The sequence below is a fragment of the Salvelinus alpinus genome, chromosome 22 (assembly GCF_045679555.1).
Source record: "Salvelinus alpinus chromosome 22, SLU_Salpinus.1, whole genome shotgun sequence".
NCBI classification, from domain to species: domain Eukaryota; kingdom Metazoa; phylum Chordata; class Actinopteri; order Salmoniformes; family Salmonidae; genus Salvelinus; species Salvelinus alpinus.
This window is the reverse complement of record NC_092107.1, coordinates 24,348,393-24,373,856: the sequence shown is the minus strand read 5'-3', so window position 1 is coordinate 24,373,856 and position 25,464 is coordinate 24,348,393. Positions and strand designations below refer to the sequence as shown.

At 40.4% G+C, this 25,464-nt stretch overlaps 2 protein-coding genes across 3 annotated transcripts in view; both read right to left on the bottom strand.

Annotated features, from left to right (window-relative positions):
• LOC139549301 (CMP-N-acetylneuraminate-beta-galactosamide-alpha-2,3-sialyltransferase 4-like) overlaps positions 1-8,645 on the bottom strand; it is a 68,005-nt gene extending 59,360 nt beyond the window's left edge. Inside the window, exon 1 of one of the 2 annotated variants that reach the window (XM_071359600.1) lies at positions 8,566-8,645. The gene's annotated coding sequence lies outside the window, so the exon portion shown is untranslated. Of the gene's footprint in view, positions 1-8,311; positions 8,472-8,565 lie in introns of those variants that run through there. The other variant, XM_071359599.1, reaches the window with a different exon arrangement.
• A 9,738-nt stretch (positions 8,646-18,383) lies between these two features.
• Positions 18,384-19,707, bottom strand: LOC139549792 (toll/interleukin-1 receptor domain-containing adapter protein-like). Its single transcript, XM_071360546.1, has 2 exons — positions 19,157-19,707; positions 18,384-19,006 (listed from the first exon to the last, which is right to left on the bottom strand). Exons 1-2 carry the CDS (start codon positions 19,518-19,520, stop codon positions 18,801-18,803), a joined length of 570 nt encoding a protein of 189 aa, XP_071216647.1. The 5' UTR covers positions 19,521-19,707; the 3' UTR covers positions 18,384-18,800.
• Positions 19,708-25,464: the final 5,757 nt, after the last annotated feature.

Sequence of the window (25,464 nt, the reverse complement as noted above, 5' to 3'; positions counted from 1 at the left end):
GTGGGGAGCAGCCTGGGAGAAGAGAGGGCCAAGTGCTGGGTAGGATACAGTGGGGCTGGCAGAGGCCCAAGTCCTCAGGCCCCTTAGCGTATGTGGAGGGGATCCGATCCAGGTCTGTCTGAGGCACCACACAGCTACCGCTGATTTTTTTACGACTTAACTGTATGTGCTCTTCTACCTGTGGATGGGAGCTAGGCTGTTTGGCCAGGCTGAGGCAAACACAGCAGAGATAAAGATGTCAATAGTCTCCCTAAGGAGTCATACAACCTGAAATGATAGACCAATGCTATTGGATTTGAGATTACATCTTTAACTGAGAAAAATTCCTTTCATGGGAAAAATAACTGCAACATTTTGAGATGAGCATTATACTGTAAGTCTACTTAAGTTTCAATGTCACATGCACAAGTACAGTGAAAACAATGCAGGAATAAATAACAATGTAATACTAAAAATAACAAGGTAGAACAAAAACACAAGATATAAAAATAAGAAAAACACAATAAAGTAAGTAAGCAAGCATACTATACACAGGGTCAGTCAGTTCCAGGTCCATATTAACAATGTGCAGGGATACTGGGTCGATAGAGGTAGATATGTATAGAGGTAAAGTGACTAGGCATCAGGATATATGATAAACAGAGTAGCAGCAGCCTATATGATGATTGTATGAGAGTGGGTGTGTGTGTGTAGAGTCAGTATAAATGTACAGTTTCTGCATATTATGTGTGTGTGAGCAAATTATGGCGTGAGTGTTTGTATGCGTGTTGGAATATCAGTGTGAGTTAGGGCTGGGTGATATATATCGTGTGACGATAGAGCATAATATGAAACGATAGACGTTTTTCTATAGTTTATTTCTTTGTGTCGCAAATCACACTCTTTACGGCAATAGTTTTCGTCAATTGGACGCCGCTTTGCGTTCTTCCACACGGAATTTGCAACACAAACAAACTTGGAAGAGAGTGAACATGACACAGAGCCACTGAGCTCGTACCTAAGAGGGGGAACTTCGGTCGCATGGATGTGGTTTGAGTATGAAACGTCTGACACAGACCAGAAAACCGTCCACTGCAAAATAGGCCACAGGCCGGTCCTGACAACAGACTCAAACACCACTAACCTCTTTTACCACCTACGCAAGAATCATGTGAAACAGTACAGAGAGAGTCTACGGATGAGACCCAAACAAGTACAGTTGAGTGTTCAAAACAAACCGGACTCAGACGTTGCAAGAGGCTTTTGCCAGCGGCACACCATATGGCAAAGAATCACGAAGATGGAAGGAGAACAGCTGCCGTTACAACTTACATCTGCAAAGACAAGGCCCCAATTTACACGGTCGAGAAACGGGTGTTTCATGAGTTGGTGCTAACACTTGACCCAAGGTACCAAATGCAAATTGATATGTGACACGTATTAACGCCAAAATAACATGCAAAACAGGCAGGCACCCATATATATATAGTTGGTGCTATATATCGCCCATATATATATATATATATATATGGGCGATATATAGCACCAACTCATGAAATCTAAAAAGGTAAATAGAAAACACTTCAGCTATAGTTGCAAACGAAATAAATATATTTAGTTTATTTAGTTTGCAACTATAGCTGAAGTGTTATATATATTTTAGGCCTATATATATTTTGTTATTTTGTTTGCAACTATAGCTGAAGTGTTTTCTATTTACCTTTTTAGATTTTATACATTAATTTTTTTAATTTTGTTACATGCTTAATTGAAAATTTGCACAGGTTCTATATATAATAAATATTCAAATACGAGTAAGTACCTTTTATTTGTTGAGTATAATTCAACATGTAATAAGAAATAGGCCTTTACATGTGGTCATTTAAGTCATTGAATTTACAGAAAATGTGCTATATCGTGATATGCATCGTTATCGGAATATGAAATGACCTATATCGGGATATGATATTTTGGCCATATCGCCCAGCCCTTGTGTGATTATGGGGTAGGGCCTGTGAGTGTGCATAGGGAAAGTACAAAAATAAGTATAAAATACCAAGGTCAACTCCGATAGTCTGTGTAGCCTTTTTGTTAGCTATTTAGCAGTCTTATGGCTTGGAGATAGAAGCTGGTAACAACGCTTTACATTAAGGTATAGCCTACTTTATGAATGATTTACAAATGGTTTATAAGTAGTTGGACTGTTTATTATTATTTATAAACAATATATCAACTAATAATAATCTTTAATAAACCGTTATAACACATTAGTTGAAATTGTGTGATTGTCATTTTTCTGCTTGCTAATAGTCTAAGCATTACCATTAGGCCTCCTTATTGTAGTATCTTGCTAATACTAGCAAGAAGGCTACAGGCCTTGATCCTTCAGCCAATATGAAAATATACTGAAGGAACATTACCATCTAATCCAAAAATTACTGGCCATCTGATTTCTCTCAATCCTGAATAAAACAAAGCCATGTGTGCATGTATTCAGCTCACACAACTCAATCCATAAAACAAAACAATATAACATATGCAGCCATGCCATGCAACTTTAGAAAATAGCCTAACAATAATGTTATGACTGAGCTTTTACGGGGTGAAAAAACTTTCAAGTATGCATTAGGTTAGGTAAGGTCTGAACAAGGTGCGTAGTATCTGAAAAACAGTTTAACTGAACAGCTCTTATAAGAAACTAGAAGGAACACTACTTGGCGAGAGACACCAGACTTAGTCTAATCACTGCGTGCCACATCAGCACCCTGTATGTTACATTGAGATGACAACAAACGATGGGTCACGAACACAACCAGAGGGCCTCATAGAGGAGAGTGAAAAATGAGGGAATGCAGCAACACCAAAAACAGCCTTTCCTTTTAACATTTGGCCTAACATAATGGAGGACGCTTGGAGAGTGATGCCGTCATGTTCCTGAGTTAGGCTAACAACAGATGACTCCCTGACTCAGAAGATAAAGTTTCAGCAGGATTGCATATTTTCTCTCCAGTTCCCTGGGCTCTGTGGTGTGGCATTTTGTCACTGTTTAAACTTAGCATCACATTAAAAAAGACAAACCCATCTAGTCTACTGTACAGAGCAAGCCTGTATCCCTAGGATAAGTATCAGTCTAGTCTGACACTGGTGATGAACAGTACAGTGCTTACTTTTCATGTGTTATTACAATATTATAACAAACCTTCCATTTGTAAAGTAAATTTAGTCTGCACAAACATGATGCACCGATGTTGTGACAAACCACATGGGTTAACCATTTCCCATATTTGTTTGTTGTAGTGATGCACCGACATGATATTTTTGTCGGACACCGAAATCCAATATTTTCCTCGCCCCCAAAAAATTATACCGATAAGTCAAATAGTTAACACACACACGGACACAGTCACTGCATCTCAGTGCAAGAGGCGTCACTACAGTCCCTGGTTCAAATCGAGGCTCTATTACATCCGGCCGCGATTGGGAGTCAAATAGGGTGGCGCACAATTGGCCCAGCATCGTCCGGGCCGTAATTGTAGATAAGAATTTGTTCTTAACTGACTTGCCTAGTTAAATAAAGGTTACACACACACACAACAAAAAGTTATTTTGTTAGCATTTACATATGTCCCCATAACCAGTAAAACATAATCAAAACCTATTTCTATCACTTACTTGCTGTGCTGTTTCACTGTTCATTTGTTCAGTCATTTCATTCCCAACCAGGATTTCTATGGAACGCAGTTTGGGTCTTTGTGTGTCAAAAAACACTATTTGTCGTGTCAAATAAGCGTGTCTCATCTGCCGTCTATTTACCACCACAAAACGAAGCTGGCACTAAGACCAGTCTCAACCAACTCTATAAGGCCATAAGCAAAGAAGAAAATGCTCACCCAGAAGCGGCACACCTAGTGGCCGGGAACTTTAATGCAGGCAAACTTAAATCAGTTTTACAAAATATTTACCAGCATGTCACATGTGCAACCAGTGGGGGGGGGGAATCCTAGACCACCTTTACTCCACACAGAGAGTTGCATACAAAGCTCTCCCCCACCCTCCATTTGGCAAATCTGACCACAATTCTATCCTCCTGATTCCTGCTTACAAGAAAAAACTAAAGCAGGAAGTACTAGTGACTCGCTCAATACAGAAGTGGTCAGATGAGACGGATGTTACACTTCATCCCCACAGTGACTGAACGTACATATCCCAACCAGAGGCTCCCAACCATGGTTTACAGGCAACATCCGCATCGAGCTAAAGGCTAGAGCTGCTGCTTCAAGGAGCGGGAGACTAATCAGGCCGCTTATAAGAAATCCCGCTATGCCCTCAGACGAACCATCAAACAAGCAAAGCATCAATACAGGATTAAGATTGAATCCTACTACACCGGCTCTGATGCTCGTCGGATGTGACAGGGCTTGAAAACTATTACGGACTACAAAGGGATACCCAGATGCGAGCCTACCAGAAAAGCTAAATGCCTTTTATGCTCGCTTCGAGGCAAGCAAGACTGAAGCATGCACGAGAGCACCAGCTGTTCTGGATGACTGTGTGAAGACGCTCTCGGTAGCTGACATTAACAAAACCTTTAAACAGGTCAACATTCACAAAGCCGCTGGCCCAGACGGATTACCAGGACATGTACTCAAAGCATGCGCGGACCAACTGTCAAGTGTCTTCACTGACATTTTCAACCTCTCCGTGACTGAGTCTGTAATACCTACAGGCAGGTTACCTACAGCGAAGGTAACCTGCCTAAATTATTACCGCCCTGTGGCACTTACGTCGGTAGCCATGAAGTGCTTTGAAAGGCTAGTCATTGCTCACATCAACAGCATCCTCCCGGACACCCTAGACCCACTCCAATTCAAATACCGCCCCAACAGATCCACAGATGACGCAATCTCAATCGCACTCCACACCGCCCTTTCTCACCTGGACAAAAGGAACACCTATGTGAGAATGCTGTTCATAAACTACAGCTCAGCGTTCAACACCATAATGCCCACGAAGCTCATCACTATGCTAAGGACTCTGGGACTAAACACCTCCCTCTGCAAATGGATCCTGGTCTTCAGACTCCTGAGGGGGAGTTTTTTTGGTGAGGTGACAGTGTTTTCAATTGGTTTCTATGTGGATCTAGATTTCTAAGGCACTTGCTTGCAGTTCCTATCGCTTCCACTGGATGTCAAAAGTCTTTAGAAATTGGTTGATGTTTTTCCTTTGTGTAATGAAGAAGTAGCCATTTCCTATCTGGGTGGATAGCCAAGTGTTCTGTTGTGGTTGGGGCGCGCGACCTGAAAGCGCGCTCCACATTGTTTTTATCCGCAGTTTATCCCGTCTTCAATTTTATCGATTATTTAGGTATTTTTTTACGTAAAGTTGGATTAGGAAAGTTGTTTGAAATGTTTGGACCAAGATTACAGGTAATTTATTAGATAATGTGTAGTCATGTCAGGCGAGTTGGAACCGGTGTTTTTCTGGATCAAACGTGCCAAATAAATGGACATTTTGGAGATATAACGACAGAATTTATCGAACAAAAGGACCATTTGTGATGTTTATGGGACATATTGGAGTGCCAACAGAATAAGCTCTTCAAAGTTAAGGCATGAATTATATCGTTATTTATGAGTTTTGTGTCGCGCCTGGCGGGATGAAATATGATTGTCTGTTTTTGTTTGATGGGGTGCTGTCCTCATATAATAGTATGGTTTGCTTTCGCCGGAAAGCCTTTTTGAAATCTGACACGGAGGCTGGATAACAAGAAGTAAAGCTTTAAATTTGGTGTATTGCACTTGTGATTGTATGAAAGTTAAATATTTCTAATAATTTAATTTGAATTTGGCGCTCTGCCATTTCACCGGATGTTGTCAAATCGATCCCATTAACGGGATTTGATCCCTAAGAAGTTTTAACATCGGTGTTAAACTAGACATCGGGCCGATACCGATGTTGGCATTTTTAGCTAATATTGACCGATTCCGATATGTTCACCGATATATCGTACATCCCTAGTTTGTTCGTTCTAAAATGTTATGCATACCTATAAGTAGTTCAAAACTTGGATATCATATCATGGCTGTAGATTGAGGAAACTATAGATAATGAGAAAGGACTATGCCTATGAGATAACACATTAATCAATGTTTCCACTGTTGCCAAGAAACCATTGTGATTGCCAGTCTATTGAGACAATTGGCATCGCTACTTGTATTCTATTCCGTTCTTTGATAACACCGCACCTTTACCAGGCTACCAGCCATCCTACACCAGATTAGTAGTATGGTGAATGAAGTGGGCATGGATCAGTGGTGTGGCCAAAAATTCATTGGTGGGTGGGCTTGTATAAATTTGGGTAGGCCCCCCCAAAAAATGCATGTAGAATACATGTAAAATACATATTTGTGAACGCAACTAACTTCCTGCAATTCTACACATTTTGCCATCTGGCTGAGAGAAATTGTGCTAATTAAAGCTAAAATATAGGTGTGTTGACTGTGATACAGACAGTGGATTATGAGCTGTCTTTTTTGCTAAATGAACAAATGAAATAGGCAGTGGAATGGTGCATATAGCCATAGAAGCACAGTGACATACTGTCATATTCGTGGCTTATTGGGGGTGTGACTTTTAGTTTGTTATTTTTGGCCACCCAACCTGTGAGAGTGAATGTCATTCCAGTTAATCTGTTACATTTAATCAAATCTGACTAACCCAGTTCACTGCTTGCTATGAATTCTATCTGATTGTATTTTTACCTAAACATGCAAACACTAATAATGTCCTGTTTGGAATACTGACAAGTAAAGAGCATACCATTTTTTGTTGTTGATCAATTGGGCCTGGCTCCCCAGTGGGTGGGCCTGGCATGGATTAGTTTATGAGTCAACTCTCCAATGCAACCTTTGCACATTGACTTAGGCCATGTTTACACAGGCAGCCCCTAACTGAGCAAAATATCAGAATTTGGTTGCCTGTGTAATAAATGCAGCCATAGCGTACTGTCCAGAGGACTGATGTGATGTGAGTTTGTTTAATCCAACTGTGAGGATCAGAATGACAGATAGCCAGACGAGCCAGACGGGCAAAGGGCAACTCATCCAATAAAGACATCCCACCGACGCTTAAGAAAACAACACAAAACCCTCGGGTTGCTGGATGTCTCTCAATGTTCATCTGAGAAAACAAAATCTATTGAAGTTAACATTGGTCATCTCATCATACACCAACTATGCTACTTTAAAAAAAAAAATGAGTTATACCTTTCAACACTAGGACCAGTGGGCTGACCTACAAGAAACTGAACATGCCCTGTGTGTGTTGCTGTATAAGACTATAGGCCTATAAATTGATCTGTTTTTTTATCATTCTTAGGCCTAATCCAAGAATGCTGGGGACATTAATAGAAAAGAGAAGACTGTCAGCACCCTTAGAATTAAAGTTAGTAAAATATAGTAATTATATAATTAAATGTATATAATTATTATTTTTTCCCCTGTTATGTGGAGCTTCACCTGTTTGCTATCTTCTTTCAAACCGAATATAACACAATGGACATTGCATGTTGTCAACGTGCATGACAGTTTGCGGACAGTCATAACTGCCACGGCCAACATCATTGCTCTCCATTTCAGGGGCCAGAATTCATTTCACCAGGGGGAAACTCAGGACATGTCCCTGCTGTCAGACAGACAGCATGTGGGGAATCAACACAGAATATACACTCTCAATAATCTGTTAACACACTGCTTAGGGAGATTATAGGAAGGTGAAGATGAAAGGATAACATCTTCCACCTCACCTGACCGCATTTTCAATGTTCCACAACCATTCAACTTCCACAACCATTCTGCAAACTTTCCTAGAACAATTGTGAACCCATCAAACAGCCTTGTTGCACTTGTTTTTCACTTTTAATTTTTGGAAAGTATTTCCAACAAAATATTTTTTTTCATATTTTATTAAAAAAGATGACCAAGTTGAGCGTGCCTCTTTCTGCCTCAATTGATGTGATGTAACTTGCCAACCAACCAACATCATCAAATTGACAAATGTATTATTAGCTACAAAGTATCAATCCTATGCTAAATAAATCCATTCGCAAACAGATGTCAAAGTAATTGAATGTTTTCATAAAAGTATACAATGAGAACTTTTAAAGAAATTATACATTTGAAAATAAACAGATGTATTTTAGTTGCCTCTATGCGATTGCTGGGCATGGAACCGCTATTTTCTGAATGATTAAAATTAGCCAGTTAGCTCACAGTATTTGGCAGCTGTGGTTGCGAGAAAAAAAGCTTGAAAAAGCTAATGTAAATTCACTTACCAGCAATGTAGTTAACACATTTGGCAATCCGAAACACAAGCAGAATATCATAGGCAAGTAAACTAACGTTAGTAACGTTAAACGCTGTCTTTGAGATGCAAGAAATAGGCGTTTTTATGCACCGAGTGGGAGGCGCCGTGGTATCCCTTTCATTGATTAGGCCTACACGACTTGAAAACATATGGCCACATACCACATTTGAGAAGTAAATAGATTTTTCATAGTAAATGAATAATTGGTTGGCAATAATCTACCTGGCTGCTAACTCCACAGGCAGATTGCACCGTCCATTGGAACGTAGTCAGTACAACGCGTACCCTTTTTCAAAATATGTATTCTGGACGCATGCGCAGCCTATGCAGTTCTTGAGCTATTGACCATCAGAAAAGGATCCATCAATTGATTGATTGAATGCTGATATGCATGCTATTTGTATTTAAATAAGTTCTGAAGTTAAGTAAAACTAAATGTGCTTTTTTCTGTGAACTACAAACAGTTTCACACATTCTCAAGTCATCATATTTTATAATAGCCTATTTATTAATATTTGTTCAACAACAAAAAATATATTTTAGTGTGAAGAGAAAATCGCTGTTGCCAATACTATTACTGGCAACACCCAGAATTGACAGCATAAGATTTGTTTTGACTGGACATTGAATTTTGTATTGCTGACAGACTACAAACGTTGAAAGCCAATAATAAAATGGTGAGCAAATGTTTTCTTATTCTTTGCCAAGGGCAGTTCCAGGGCACAGTAAAAATCAGACAGGACTTCCGGTCTCCGTTTGGTTGTAACTGCGTGGGAGAAGTCCATTTGAAGTGCCAGTAATCTACATCTTGCAGTCTCATCTGTATGTGTCTTTGGGTGCTTGGCTGTGAATCATCCCTTGAAAAGGGGAGAACGTCATTCTGGACAGTTCTTTACTTGGGTAGACCAGATTCCTGGGGCTGAAAGTATTATGTGTCTCAGAGTAAGAGTTTTGATTTAGGATCAGTTTAGCCTTTTAGACCACAATGGACAAGATTGAATGGACAGGGGCGACCTAATCCTAGAACAGCACTCCTAGTCTGAGATGTTTGATACAAACAGCCCCATGCCCCAGGTTTCAAAGTATCAGAAAGTAGTGGATCATCCTATCACTCATCCATCACCCACACAACTAAAGTCACCTCCATCAGAGGTCAACTGTTTGCTTTGGCTGTGTGGAGGGAGAGAGCCTGAGTCCAGCACAGTCACTGCAGTTTGAAAAGTTGCTGCTCCACCCCGTATGACCACTATTTAAACCACAGCTCTGAGTGCTTTTCCATGCTGTTGGTGGTCCCGAACAAACCAGCTAGCCATCGTCTGGCCCTAGCTGCTGTGGTTTCTCTGCTTGGTGTGGCATGCTTTAAGTGGTTGACACACATCTTGCCTCTTATTTGAGGGGTTTTCCTGCACTTTATCATGTACAACTCTTCTCCCATCCTTGATCAGGTTTTACTGCTGCACCCTAAATCAAACCAAACACCTCTCTTGGAAGAAACGCATATCCCAAACCATCCAAATGTAATCTCATTGTATTGCATCTCAAAATATTATTTTCCATTTTAAATCAAACAAATTTTCATACTACAGCCAATAAGCATTCCTGACTAAGATAATAGTAATTAGGTCATATCTACTGTGTGCAACCCCTCACTGTGGTTTACAAAGGTGTTGCTTTTGCACATTTCCCTAGTATTGACTTAGACCTTATCATAAAGATAAGATTAAATTAGCAGGGAAATGGTGGCTTCTGTAGAAGGTGGATATTCATATCTCCCTCTCATTAGCAATACTTGATCCTGGAAATGTATGAGGCAACAAAAGCTTCTTAGAGCAGCTGTGCCTTTCAGAGATTAGTCTCGATTTTCATTCGTGACACAAAGTTGTCTTGGCCCCCAAAAAAACACAAAAGGGACCTTTGGAGGAGGGCCTTTTACAGAGAGCTTAATTTCAAATGCCTGTTAATCTGCTTTAATCCGTAGCAGAGATCACGTCATTAAAATACATTTTGTAGGGGAAACGTATTTGTATAACTTTGTATCCTGTTTTGATTTGTGCTCCCTGCATTTCACACATACAGTATCACAGGTGCAATGGAAGTAATAAATAGATAAAACATATTTTATGAAGATCATATAATCTTTCCTCACAGATGAAAACCGTCCTGTTTGTCAATGTGGTTATTACCAGGACACTACCATTTTTTCATCCTTCCTAACAGCCTATTCGCTGAATACAACAGGTGTTCACCTTACAGTGAAATGCTTACTTATGAGCCCTAACCAACAATGCAGTTTAAAAAATATAGATATATAAAAAATATATAAATAAATTAAGGATAAGAATAAGAAATAAAAGTAACAAGTACTTAAAGAGCAGCAGTAAAATAACTATAGTGAGACTATATACAGGGGGGTACCGGTACAGAGTCAATGTGCAGGGGCACTGGTTAGTTAAGGTAATATGTACATGTGGGTAGAGTTATTAAAATGACTATGCATAGATGATAACAACAGAGAGTAACAGCGGTGTAAAAGAGGGGGAGGGAGGTGTGGGAGCAATGCAAATAGTCTGGGTAGCCATTTGATTAGGTGTTCAGGAATCTTATGGCTTGGGGGTAGAAGATTTTTGGAAGCCTCTTGGACTTAGACTTGGCGCTCCGGTACCGCTTGCCGTGCGATAGCAAAGAGAACAGTCAATGACTAGGGTGGCTGGAGTCTTTGACAATTTTTAGTGCCTTCCTCTGACACCACCTGGTATAGAGGTCCTGGATGGCAGGGAGCTTGGCCCCAGTGATGTACTGGGCCGTTCGCACTACCCTCTGTAGTGCCTTGCGGTCAGAGGCCGAGCAGTTTCCATACCAGGCAGTGATGCAACCAGTCAGGATGCTCTCGATGGTGCAGCTGTAGAACCTTTTGAGGATCTGAGGACCCATACCAAATCTTTTCAGTCTCCTGAGGGGGAATAGGTTTTGTCGCGCCCTCTTCACGACTGTCTTGGTGTGCTTGGACCATGTTAGTTTGTTGGTGATGTGGACACCAAGGAACTTGAACCTCTCAACCTGCTCCACTGCAGCCTCGTCGATGAGAATGGGGGCGTGCTCGGTCCTCTTTTTCCTGTAGTCCACAATCATCTCCTTTGTCTCCTTTGTCTTATTCAAAAGTCATTTGAAATATCCACCTCCAACATAAGCTTAACTAAAGCCACTTAAATTCAAAATTAATCTACCTCAGAACCCTAATTACAACACTGCAGGGAAGTCAACGGAAACCCTGGCAAATAATTTTCTCCGGACATGGAAAATGATGATGGTACATGGGAATAGAAAAGAATATGTAACATTACATTTACATTTTACATTTAAGTCATTTAGCAGACGCTCTTATCCAGAGCGACTTACAAATTGGTGCATTCACCTTATGATATCCAGTGGAACAACCACTTTACAATAGTGCATCTAACTCTTTTAAGGGGGAGGGGGGGGTTAGGAGGATTACTTTATCCTATCCTAGGTATTCCTTAAAGAGGTGGGGTTTCAGGTGTCTGTAACGCTATAATACAAATTGATCAAGTATGATGCTTCATGTTATGTGTTGTGTCTGCTGATGTGTGGTGTAGTTGGTATTGTGACATTTCAGTCTGCTGATTCTTCTTCTGCAAAAACTAAGACTATCTCTTATAAACATTCCTTAATTGTATAACATTCTCCAGTGATGAAATGTGGCAGACGTATACCACCTAGTGGTAGATACTAAGAACAAGTGTTGTTATTTCGTTTCCAGTTCAGGTTGAAATTTAGATTTTTTATTTAACCTTTATTTAACTAGGCAAGTCAGTTAAGAACAAATTCTTATTTACAATGACGGCATTAAAGGGTAACTGCAACCATTTTAACATGTGGCCTTATTTTCACACTTTCTGTCATTGTAGTTGATCCCCCCCCCCCCCCCAAACTATTTTTTTTAAATATTTTGTTTTGTTAGAGAGAAAATGTGTTATCACATTTCCTGAGTCATCACTTGCCATTGACTACAAGGCATTATGACAATGTGTCTAAAGCATGTTACAAAACACTCCAAACCAACTTATAGTACATCACAATCTCATTCTGGATGTCTCTGCACTCAATTTAGGATTTTTCCCCCACTGTTCCATAAATCCATGTTTGAATAGGCCTCTATATTATGGACAAGGTATGTGTAAGAAAACCATTATCAAAACAGTTTTTTCACATTCACTACAAAAACGAAAGTATGAATACTGTCATGTGCATGTTTTGATAATCATCTATAAAATGACAATTTTTTGGATTCACAGATTTCACCCTACCTACACCTATGATGAATATAACAGGAAACCTGTTCGATCACCATGCACTGCAAAAATCATTCTGGCTATGGATACAGAGAACATCAACACGTTAACATTACCACACCAGAGGGTATACCCATTGGACTTGGAGCTCTGCTGGGAGTTTACCTCATATTTAGATTTTTTTATTCTGCTTTGCCACTAAAATCATAATAAACACTGAGAATTAAAATATTGTGTTGTTGTTATTGTTATGCATGTTATTATTAATCATAATAATAATAACAATAAAGGAGGGGGGTAGTTCAAAAATTCACCCCAAAAGGTTATTCAAAAGGTTCTTCGAGGATTTATTAAAACAGGTTCTTTGAAGAACCCTTTTGAAGGGTTCTTTGAATAATTTATAGGGGTTCCCCCAGTTTCAATTTGAAGAACCCCTAAAGGATACTCCAGGAACCGTTTCTTTGTGTACAGACTTATACATAAAGCCCACAGACTGCAATACCCTGCTACATGCGGATGGTACGCATCCCCTTCCTCTCAAGAATGGTCTACCATATAGCCAGTTATGCAGGGTTAAACCAATCTGTGGCAACCAGTCACAGCAATGCTAAGAAAATGACAGATACATTCAAAATGAGAGGCTACAAGGACAAAACTCTTGATGATGCAAAGATTAAAATATCTCAAAAACCAAGAGAGGAATTGCTAAAAAAACGAAACAAAAGAAGAAAAACGGTCTTTTGAACTAAGTACATTAGATCATTCATACAAAATGAAAGGGAAAGGGAGGATACCTAGTCAGTTGTACAACTGAATGCCTTCAACTGAAATGCGTCTTTTAACCTAACCCTTCTGAAAGCAATCCTGAAAAAGCACTGAAATATTCTGCAATCAGACAAAAAATAATTGAGATCTGACCTGCCCCCTGAGCCCAGTCAGACACACTTGACACCCATTCCAAATGGTAACTACAAACGTGGCTGATGCGCACAATGCATAGCACTACAACAACATCCTAACATCCTAAATCCTAAATTCAACAGCTCAGACACAAGAGGTATGTGGCAGGGTCTACAGTCAATCACGGATTACAAAAAGAAAACCAGCCCCGTCGCGGACCAGGATGTCTTGCTCCCAGACAGGCTAAATAACTTTTTTGCTCGCTTTGAGGACAATACAGTGCCACTGACACGGCCCGCTACCAAAACCTGCGGGCTCTCCTTCACTGCAGCCGAGGTGAGTAAAACATTTAAACATGTTAACCCTCGCAAGGCTGCAGGCCCAGACGGCATTCCCAGCCGCGTCCTCAGAGCATGCGCAGACCAGCTGGCTGGTGTGTTTAAGGACATATTCAATCAATCCTTATCCCAGTCTGCTGTTCCCACATGCTTCAAGAGGGCCACCATTGTTCCTGTTCCCAAGAAAGCTAAGGTAACTGAGCTAAACGACTACCGCCCCGTAGCACTCACTTCCGTCATCATGAAGTGCTTCGAGAGACTAATCAAGGACCATATCACCTCCACCCTACCGGACACCCTAGACCCACTCCAATTTGCTTACCAACCCAATAGGTCCACAGACGACGCAATCGCAACCACACTGCACACTGCCCTAACCCATCTGGACAAGAGGAATACCTATGTGAGAATGCTGTTCATCGACTACAGCTCAGCATTTAACACCATAGTACCCTCCAAACTCGTCATCAAGCTCGAGACCCTGGGTCTCGACCCCGCCCTGTGCAACTGGGTCCTGGACTTCCTGACGGGCCGCCCCCAGGTGGTGAGGGTAGGTAACAACATCTCCACCCCGCTGATCCTCAACACCGGGGCCCCACAAGGGTGCGTTCTGAGCCCTCTCCTGTACTCCCTGTTCACCCACGACTGCGTGGCCATGCACGCCTCCAACTCAATCATCAAGTTTGCGGACGACACTACAGTGGTAGGCTTGATTACCAACAACGACAGGGAGGAGGTGAGGGCCCTCGGAGTGTGGTGTCAGGATAATAACCTCACACTCAACGTCAACAAAACAAAGGAGATGATTGTGGACTTCAGGAAACAGCAGAGGGAGCACCCCCCTATCCACATCGACGGGACAGTAGTGGAGAAGGTGGAAAGTTTTAAGTTCCTCGGTGTACACATCACGGACAAACTGAATTGGTCCACCCACACAGACAGCGTTGTGAAGAAGGTGCAGCAGCGCCTCTTCAACCTCAGGAGGCTGAAGAAATTCGGCTTGTCACCAAAAGCACTCACAAACTTCTACAGATGCACAATCGAGAGCATCCTGTCGGGCTGTATCACCGCCTGGTACGGCAACTGCTCCGCCCACAACCGTAAGGCTCTCCAGAGGGTAGTGAGGTCTGCACAATGCATCACCGGGGGCAAACTACCTGCCCTCCAGGACACCTACACCACCCGATGTCACAGGAAGGCCATAAAGATCATCAAGGACAACAACCACCCGAGCCACTGCCTGTTCACCCCGCTATCATCCAGAAGGCGAGGCCAGTACAGTTGCATCAAAGCAGGGACCGAGAGACTGAAAAACAGCTTCTATCTCAAGGCCATCAGACTGTTAAACAGCCACCACTAACATTTAGTGGCCGCTGCCAACATACTGACTCAACTCCAGCCACTTTAATAATGGGAATTGATGGAAATTATGTGAAAATGTACCACTAGCCACTTTAAACAATGCCACTTAATATAATGTTTACATACCCTACATTACTCATCTCATATGTATATGTATATACTGTACTCTATATCATCTACTGCATCTTGCCATCTTTATGTAATACATGTATCACTAGCCACTTTAAACTATGCCACTTTATGTTTACATACCCTACATTACTCATCTCATATGTATATACTGTACTCTATACCATCTACTGCATCTTGCCTATGCCGTTCTGTACCATCACTCATTCATATATCTTTATGTACATATTCTTTATCCCTTTACACTTGTGTGTATAAGGTAGTAGTTGTGGAATTGTTAGGTTAGATTACTTGTTGGTTATTACTGCATTGTCGGAACTAGAAGCACAAGCATTTCGCTACACTCGCATTAACATCTGCTAACCATGTGTATGTGACAAATAAAATTTGATTTGATTTGATTTCCTTCTTCAGACACCCACATACAGGTTGTAAAATCCCTGTTAGGGTTATCATCTCATGCAAGACAAAGGGACTAATCTATCTCATCCCCTGTTCATGTGGGAAAACCTACATAGAACAAATGAAATGACAATTATAACAATGCCTAGCTGAACACCGCAGCACAATCAGGTGTAAGAAAACTGACTATCCAGTAGCAGCTCACTTTGTTGAAGCTAACCATCCCATCTCCTCCCTCAAATACACAGGCATTGAGCATGTTGCTCTACCAAGGAGAGGAGTTAACGTGGAGATCCTACTACTACAGAGGGAGGCTTACTGGATATCATGTCTAAAAACATTAACCCCTAGTGGTCTGAATATTGACTTTGATCTCAGGCCCTTCTGATGAACAATTACATTTTCTGTGAACGTTTTATAAATGAAAATATGATTTCTACAGCTTATCAGCGTACACAAAACATGTTCCCCTGTTGATGATGCTTATTGTGCATTATGGCTTAACCAAAATATTACATGTAACCAACATTTTATGAAATTGGAAACAATTAAATATCTATGTGAAATTAAATTAAACAATAATGCATGTTGATGATAATCTTATGCTAATGATAACAATAGCCTAATATATTCAATATCCTGTAAACTATTGTCTTTCAACAGTTTCACTCAATTCATTCTAATCAACCTAAAAATTATGACACACCCCTCAAGCATTCATTACATTACCCTGAAGAAGGCACAGTGATGCCGAAACATTGGTGTTTTACCCAATAAATTACTGGGAGTTTAAACATATTGAGTGTGTGACTCTCTGTTTTTGTAGTCTGACAGTAACATTAGTACTCTCTAAAAATATACTTTAATGAAAATGCTTGTGTATAGTTTTTCATTTTATATTTAGCTTAAATAATATAATGTAAAAGTACACATTAAGGTGTCTGTAATAGAATAAACATATCAAACACGAACTAATAAATGCATTTCTATAGCTTCCAAAATCTTTTTTACACTTGAGGAGGAGTGCCAAGACGGTTGCCTAGTGGCTTCAATACAGAGCCCCGCCAGTCATCCAGGGTTTATACACATTGTTGGTTATGACATACAGTGACATAAATGCCTACCACTTTGAAGATGCAAAATATTTTTTATTGTGAAACAAATAAGGAATAAGACAAAAAACAGAAAACTTGAGCGTGCATAATTATTCCCCCCCCCCCCCCCCCCACCCAAAAAATGTCAATACTTTGTAGAGCCACCTTTTGCACAAATTATAGCTACAAGTCTAATGGGGTATGTCTTTATAAGCTTGGCACATCTAGCCACTGGGATTTTTGCCCATTCTTCAGGGCAAAACTGCTCCAGCTCCTTCAAGTTGGATGGGTTCAGCTGGTGTACAGCAATCTTTAAGTCATACCACAGATTCTCAATTGGATTGAGATCTGGGCTTTGACAAGGCCATTCCAAGATATTTAAATGTTTCCCCTTAAACCACTCGAGTGTTGCTTTAGCAGTATGTTTAGGGTCATTGTCCTGCTGGAAGGTGAACCTCCGTCCCAGTCTCAAATCTCTTGAAGACTGAAACCGGTTTCCTTCAAGAATTTCCCTGTATTTAGCGCCATCCATCATTCCTTCAATTCTGACCAGTTTCCCAGTCCCTGTCGATGAAAAACATACCCACAGCATGATGCTGCCATCACCATGCTTCACTGTGGGGACGATGTTCTCGGGGTGATGAGAAGTGTTGTGTTTGCGCCAGACATAGCGTTTTCCTTGATGGCCAAAAAGCTCATTTTTAGTCTCATCTAACCAGAGTACCTTCTTCCATATGTTTGGGGAGTCTCCCACATGCCTTTTGGCAAACACCAAACGCGTTTGCTTCTTTTTTCCTTTAAGCAATAGCTTTTTTCTGACCACTCTTTCGTAAAGCCCAGCTCTGTGGAGTGTACTGCTTAAAGTGGTCCTATGGACAGATACTCCAATATCCGCTGTGGAGCTTTGCAGCTCCTTCAGGGTTATCTTTGGTCTCTTTGTTGCCTCTCTGATTAATGCCCTCCTTGCCTGGTCCGTGAGTTTTGGTTGGCGGCCCTCTTTGGCAGGTTTGTTGTGGTACCATATTCTTTCAATTTTTTAATAATGGATTTAATGGTGCTCCGTGGGATGTTCAAACTTTCAGATATGTTTTATAATCCAACCCTGATCTATACTTCTCCACAACTTTGTCCCTGACCTGTTTGGCGAGCTCCTTGGTCTTCATAGTGCCCCTTGCTTAGTGGTGTTGCAGAGTCTGGGGCCTTTCAGAACAGCTGTGCATATACTGAGATCATGTGACAGATCATGTGACACTTAGATTGCACACAGGTGGACTTTATTTAACTAATTATGTGACTTCTGAAGGTAATTGGTTGCACCAGATCTTATTTAGGGGCTTCATAGCAAACTGAGTGAATACATACAGTGGGCAAAAAAGTATTTAGTCAGCCACCAATTGTGCAAGTTCTCCCACTTAAAAAGATGAGAGAGGCCTGTAATTTTCATCATAGGTACACTTCAACTTTGACAGACAAAATGAGAAAGAAAAATCCAGAAACTCACATTGTAGGATTTTTTATGAATTTATTTGCAAATTATGGTGGAAAATAATTATTATTAGACATATTATTCCACTGAAAACCCAGTCCAAATAGGTTTCTGTTGCACATAACACTGACTTTTGAGCACTGTGTGAATTAGTGTACATTAAGATTGCACATCTGCACACAACAACTTGGATTAAATGTATTAATATTTACATCTGTTGATAAGAAACCTGATACAAAAAATAAGTTACTTGTGGTAATGTCAGATCAGTCAACCATTGCAGTCCCACTGGGCAACAGACTTCAATTCAACATCTATTATAGGTTGGTTCAAAATCATTTAATTGAAATTATGTGGAAACAACATTGATTCAACCAGTGTGTGCCCAGTGGGGTGTTTTTCATAAGGGGATTTCCCTAAGTCAGTCAGCGAGCCACTAGCTATCTTGTGATTTACAATAGTCCTGTGAATATGCATCACCTGTCCTCTCAATCTCTTGAAGTGAAAGCAGAGGCTCAGAATGATGATAGTTTGATGACAGTTTTGTCCTTGGAGAACAGGATGCCCCTTCCAATCTGTTGCTAGTACTATCCATGTTGTAATCAACTTTATCAGGATCTTTTTCAACCATGTCCTCCAAGTCTACAAAGGAAAGTACAAAGAGGTTATTCTGCCATAGATTTGAACATGTCTTTAGCTGTTGTTGACAGATTACTCTTTGTCAACAACCACACAGACTCATAATAGCTAAAGAATTATAAAGGAAGTCTCTACCAGACTTTCACTACTCACACTTCAGCACCGTCTTGTACACCTGTGTGTATCCTCGCTCTGGGTTCTTGCTCAGGTCCTTGTAGTAGTAAAAGCGTAGCTCCTTTGGGTACTGAGAGTAAGGCAGGTTGAGGACCAGGGGAATGATCCGGTTGGACATGGGCCCCTCAGACAGTGCTTGGTGCATCATGTACTGGCACCAGTCATCCAGCAGGAAGTTGGGGGTGATGAGAAGGGCCCAGCAATGGCTGCTCTGCACAGCCTGGCATAGCTCAGTGGGGATGGAACCCCCCACAATGGCATCACGTTGCCGCAGGAAACAGTGCAGGCCACATGGCGGGTTCTCCAGGTAAGAGGCCAGACGGATGGCTTCTTCGATGTCCATAGGACTGTGGCACACACACACGTCGTAGGTCTGGCTCCAACGAATCGTGGAGCTCAGAAAAGGTGGTGGTGGGTTAGGAGTGGAGGTGGGAGCCAATGATAAGACACCATCGACAGAAGGGGATGTGGAGACGAGCTGCTCTGTGGAGGATCTCTTTTAGGTTTCACTAAGAGTCGACGGAACCAACCTGAAACAAGATAATTAAACATGGGTCCTTTCCAGTGGTGTAAAGTGCTTAAATAAAAATACTTTCAAGTAGTTATTTTGAGTATCTGTACTTGACTTTACTATTTATATTTTTGACAACTTCTACTTCACTACATTCCTGAATAAAATAATGTAGTTTTTACTACATACTGTACATTTTCCCTGACACGCAAAAGTACTGGTTACATTTTGAATGCTTAGCAGGACAGGAACATGGTCCAATTCACACTTATCAACAGAACATGCCTGGTCATCCCTACTGCCTCTGATCTGGTCGACACACATGCTTCGTTTGGAAATGATGTCTGTGTGTGCACCTGGCTATTCGTAAATAAATAAAAAACAAGAAAATGGTGCCATCTGGTTTGAGGAATTTGAAATGATTTACACTTTTACTTCTGATACTTAAGTACATTTTAGCAATTACATTAACTTTTTTTTAGCAATTACATTTACTTCTTATACTTAAGTATATTTAAAACCAATACTTTCAGACTTTTATTCAAGTAGTATTTTACTATGAAGATATATTTACTCAAGTCAAATGTTATTTGTCACATGTGGAGGGGTGATGCAAAACAGCTCCAGGCATTCCATGCTGTTCTTAACTCTTGTTCTGAGCACCTGAGATTTACTATGCAATCTGACCCACGTCAAATCAGTTTCCTTGATCTTCAGATTTTGTGTGAGGATAATGTTCTATACACGAATCTTTACAGGAAACCCACTGATAGTAACAGTTTTTTGAGGGCTGATAGCTGTCACCCGCTTCGACAGAAATATGACTGAGATGCAAAGAAATTCAAGAAGAGAGGGTACAAAAATGGTCAGATTAATATTGACATTGAGAAAATCCAAAACAAATCAAGACATGGTCTCTATCAAGGACAGTCTCCCAAAAATAAACATTCTTACGTTCTTATTACCCGCTATTCAAAGTGCACTGAACAAATTATGGGAATCGTTTAAACATTTTCACATTCTAAGATCCGATGACCGTATCGGTAATGTGTTTTCGGACCCTCCCTTGGTTGTATTCTCGCGGGGCAGAAATTGGTCAACTCTGAGTTACCACCCAAAAACCCAAGCACAGCGTACTTTTGCGCCTCTACCGGATGGAAACTACAAGTGTAATGGCTGCGCTCAATGCAATGGCACTTACAAATGTAGATCCTTCAAACACCCTCAAACAGGTAAACAGAACCCAATCAACGGTGTTATCATGTGCTCCACTAAGGCAGTTATTTATCTTATAACTTGTCCTTGTGGTAAAAATTATGTGGGTAAAACGATAGGCGAATTAAAAGTACGAATCTCGGAGCATCGATCTATGATCGTATGCTATACATTTATTTTCTATTTATATCTGTAAATTAACCAATGATATAAAGCCACACCCGGCCATGATTACAGACACCTGTGTGTGTCCTTTGACAGTATATAAACGTCATTATACCCTGATGAAGACAGCTTGTCTGGCGAAACGTTGGTTATTAGGTTATTCAATTATTCAATTATTGCATATGAGCGCCTAGAGCGGGAGGCTCCCTTTTTCACATGCGCGGAATAAAACAGGTGTAGTAGACCTTACGGTGAAGCGCTTACTTACAAGCCCTTATCCAACAATGCAGTTCAAGAAATAGAGTTAAGAAAATATTTAATAAATAAACTAAAGTACAAAATTAAATCAAAAAGTAACACAAGAAAATTATATAACAATAACGAGGCGATATACAGGGGGTACAGACCGGTACCGAATCAATGTGCGCAGATACAGGTTGGTCGAGGTCATTTGTAAGGTGACTAGGCATAGATAATAAACGGCGAGTAGCAGCAGTGTAAAAACAAAACCGGGGTCAGTGAATGTAAATAGTCTGAGTGGCCATTTGATTAATTGTTCAGCAATCTTATGGCTTAGGGGTAGAAGCTGTTAAGAATCCTTCTGGACCTAGACTTGGCGCTCCAGTACCGCTTGCTGTGCGGTAGCAGAGAGAACAGTCTGACTTGGGTGACGGGAGTCTTTGACAATTTGTTGGGCCTTCCTCTGACACCAATTATGCCAACTGAGTACTGGTCCTTTCACATCATAACTGTTTATCAAAACAGACAAGTCTGATCTTGTATAAATATCAAGTTTGTGAATAGATTTAATTGTTGTCAAGTTGATCAACTATTCAGTATATGTGGTTTAGGAAAAAAGTATTTCAATTTACCATACATGCTTTTGACATCATTCTCCAGACTATTGCAATTTTGTACCTCCAATAAGAAAAACTGTAACGTAATATCCTTCACATTTGATTGATTGATTTATTTTAATAGATGTGCTGTTCTAAGCACTTACCAGAAAGTTGATCACATAACATGAACACTCATGAATTAAGTTTTAAAACGTTTTTTAAAAATGTAACTACAAAAAATGTCATAACTTGCAAATATAACACCAAAAGTTTCCCTGATACTCTCAGTAGAAAAAGAGGAGGTTGAATCTAGCAGCTGCAGCTCACTGTTTGTCTAAATGTCTTGATTCCCACAACGCACAATTTCTCTCATTAAATTGTAATGTAGATCTGTTTTTTTGTATCCATAGTGCAGGGCAGGAGAGGTCAGGCCTATACCTCCACATACTAAAAATAATCCAACTGTAGCCTGTTTCTTTGCGTAGGCTACTTGGTTGTCCATCCAAAACACTGGATTTGCAGATTCATTATTCTTGTCTGGGTTACAATCAAATCATGTAGGAGCAAATCAAATATTTTAGGGAACTATGTACAAAATTCTAAAGGCTCTCGCACATCTGAGCAATCTTATTTGCAGGTGCATGGCAACAATTGAACAAGATGAAGGAAAGGACGCGGTAATTAACCTCTCCAAAAAAGACCTTACTGACACTCAAGTCTCAGTCTTATCTAAGTGCCTCTCTTTTGTACCTACATGTACAGGTAAACCATTCGATACGAAAGTACATCTGTTTTAATTCTTTCGCAAGATTAAATTTAAGCATGTGTTTTCGCAAAATACTGATTCGGGCCTAGAAACACATAATAGAACTGGTACCCATTTTAAGCCCAAAAGCAACTCCTCGATTAATACCTATTGTAGGTTAGTCGAATAAGAAGCCATGTCAGTATATACGAGACAAACAAACTACATTCAGAAGAATCTCACGAGAACAGAAGAACAGGCACTCAATGAATGAATGAAAGATTCATCTTTGGTTATAAAACCTGCAGACAAGGGGGGTGCTGTGGTTGTTTTATGACTATGAAAAATATAAAGAAGAAATTCAGAGACAACTCAGTAATGAACGTTTCTATAGAAAACTGAGTGTTGATCCCACACAGGTGTTCCAAAGGTAAATTTGCTCTAATCTGGAGCAAATCCTATTAAACCACTTTATCTCAAAACCTGAATATGAATAGCTTTGCTGCAAATGTGCCATACGTCCATGCTTGTACATTTTACCGAAATTACACAAACCTAAAACATAAGGCAACTATCCAGGCAGACCAGTGGTTGCAGGAATAGGCTCAATGCTAGAGCCATTGTCGAACTTTGTAGACTCTTTTATTAAAACTCATGTGCAAGCATTGCCATCATATGTAAAAGACTCTATAGACTTCATAAACAAGATCTCACAAATAACGGGTTTAAAAGAAGACTGTATTTTGGTCACATTAGATGTCGAGAGTCTATATACCAGCATTCCCAATGTGGGGGGGCTGGCAGCACTAGCACACTGTTTGGGAGACAGATACTCATGAATATCCACCAACAAACTTCATTCTAGAGCTGGCTGAATATGTTTTGACGTATAACTATTTTAGGTTTGATGAATACTACCTCCAAACGAATGGAACATCGATGGGCTCCACATTCGCTACGAGCTATGCTAACCTTTATGTGGGTCTTGTTGTAGAACGTTTTGTTAATAATGAAAACGAAAATACATTTTTGAATAAAGTCCTGAAGTGGTATCGATATATTGACGACATTTTTTGCATATGGGAAGGAACTGAAAAAGAGCTGTCAGATTTTATGGCACTACTCAATGACATTGACCCCAATCTCAAATTCACTATTGAACGTGACACTCAACGTGTTCATTACCTCGATATGTGGATTGAGAAATCAAATGGAACCCTGTTAACAACTCTGTATAGAGAATAAACGGACAGAAATACTCTATTGCAGGGGGACAGCTTCCATCCTGAGCCATTAAAAGAAATTCAGACTGCGCCGTATATGCCACTCCACAGAGGATTATCTAGAAAAAGCAGCGGAGATGCGCATTAGGTTTCTAAAAAGAGGCTATTCGTCACAATGTGTGGATGAAGCTCATCATTTGGCATTGGAAAAAACACGAGATGAACTGTTACAAAAAAAGACCCGCTAAAGCTAAAGAACACTCCGTAATGTTCACAACTACATATACTTTGAACTCGCGAAAAGTGGGAGGTGTGGTCAAGAAACACTGGAATATTTTATCATCGGACCCAGTTTTGCCGGCTGAATTTAAAAATCCACCACTTATTGTGTATAGGAGAGGTCGCAATTTACGCGATAAATTGGTTCATGCCAACTGCCAGCCACAAAAGAAAACCAGCCAGGCTCTTTTACGCCCTCTACCAAATTGTAGCTATAAATGCAGAGGATGCGCACAGTGCAACAATATGATGAAGTGTGAATATTTCTGCCACCCACATACAGGAAAACGGTTCCAAATAAATGACATTATTACGTGTTCCACCACCCATGCTATTTACATTATTAAATGTCCATGTGGGTCCTGCTATGTCGGTAAAACCTCTCGTTCTCTCAAACAGAAAATTAGTGAACATAAAAGTTATATCAGGAGAAACGACAGGGATTATCCATTCGTAGTACATTTCAATGTCCTGAAGCATGATCTTTAGATTTTGTGGCATAGAGAAAGTTAAGATATCAGACAGGGGAGGTGATATTAATAATACTCTGAGTAAAAGAGAATGTTTTGGGATTTTCACCCTCCAGACATTATTTCCTAAATTACTTAATGATGAAATGCCTATGTATGTTATGTTGTGAATTTGAACATGAATTATGTGCCAGAATTATGTGCCAGATTACTCTGTTCTTCGTACGATGTACCCAATGATTAATGAAAACTTGCTATATCCTCATTGTGGTTTTACAGACGTGTTTCATACGTCTTATTTATACACTTTTGTAATATTTATGAAATGCATATTGTTATATTTGGTAGCACTTATTTGTTTTTCCTTTGCATCCAACCCCCTTCGACCTCAAATCTGAAAATCCACAGTGGAAGCTAACCAGGGGCTAATCAGAAACTAGCCAGAAAGCTAACCAGAAGCTAGCCGAAAGCTAGCCAGAAGCTAATCTGAAGCTGCCCAGAAGTTAGCCGGTTTGCTGGCTAGCGTTGGTGTTTCAGCTGCCCACGTTTTGTGGTCATCAGCTATTCCTTTAGCTCGATAATCTACCGGCACTTTTGTGCAACGCGACTCGGACCGGAGCATACCGGGCCTTTTTTTTCTCTCAGTTTCCCCGGATTTCAGCCGCAGGCTCTGGACATTTGCACCTTGATTTCGCAGCTAGCTAGCTGCAAACCGTGTGACTATTGGCTTACGTCGATCCCGGAGCAAACTTAAATCATTCCGGAGCTAGCCAGCTGAGGAGTTCCATCAGCCATTCCTGGGCTACAGTCACCTATCCGGACCCGTTTTTTTTCTTTTTT

Excerpts from the sequence above, each read along its gene's own strand:
- LOC139549792 (XM_071360546.1), bottom strand. The coding sequence starts at position 19,520 with ATGGACATCGAAGAAGCCATCCGTCTGGCCTCTTACCTGGAGAACCCG. Across the intron at positions 19,007-19,156 it reads GTACAAGACGGTGCTGAAGT|ACTTGGAGGACATGGTTGAA; the intron begins GTGAGTAGTGAA and ends TTTCCTTTGTAG.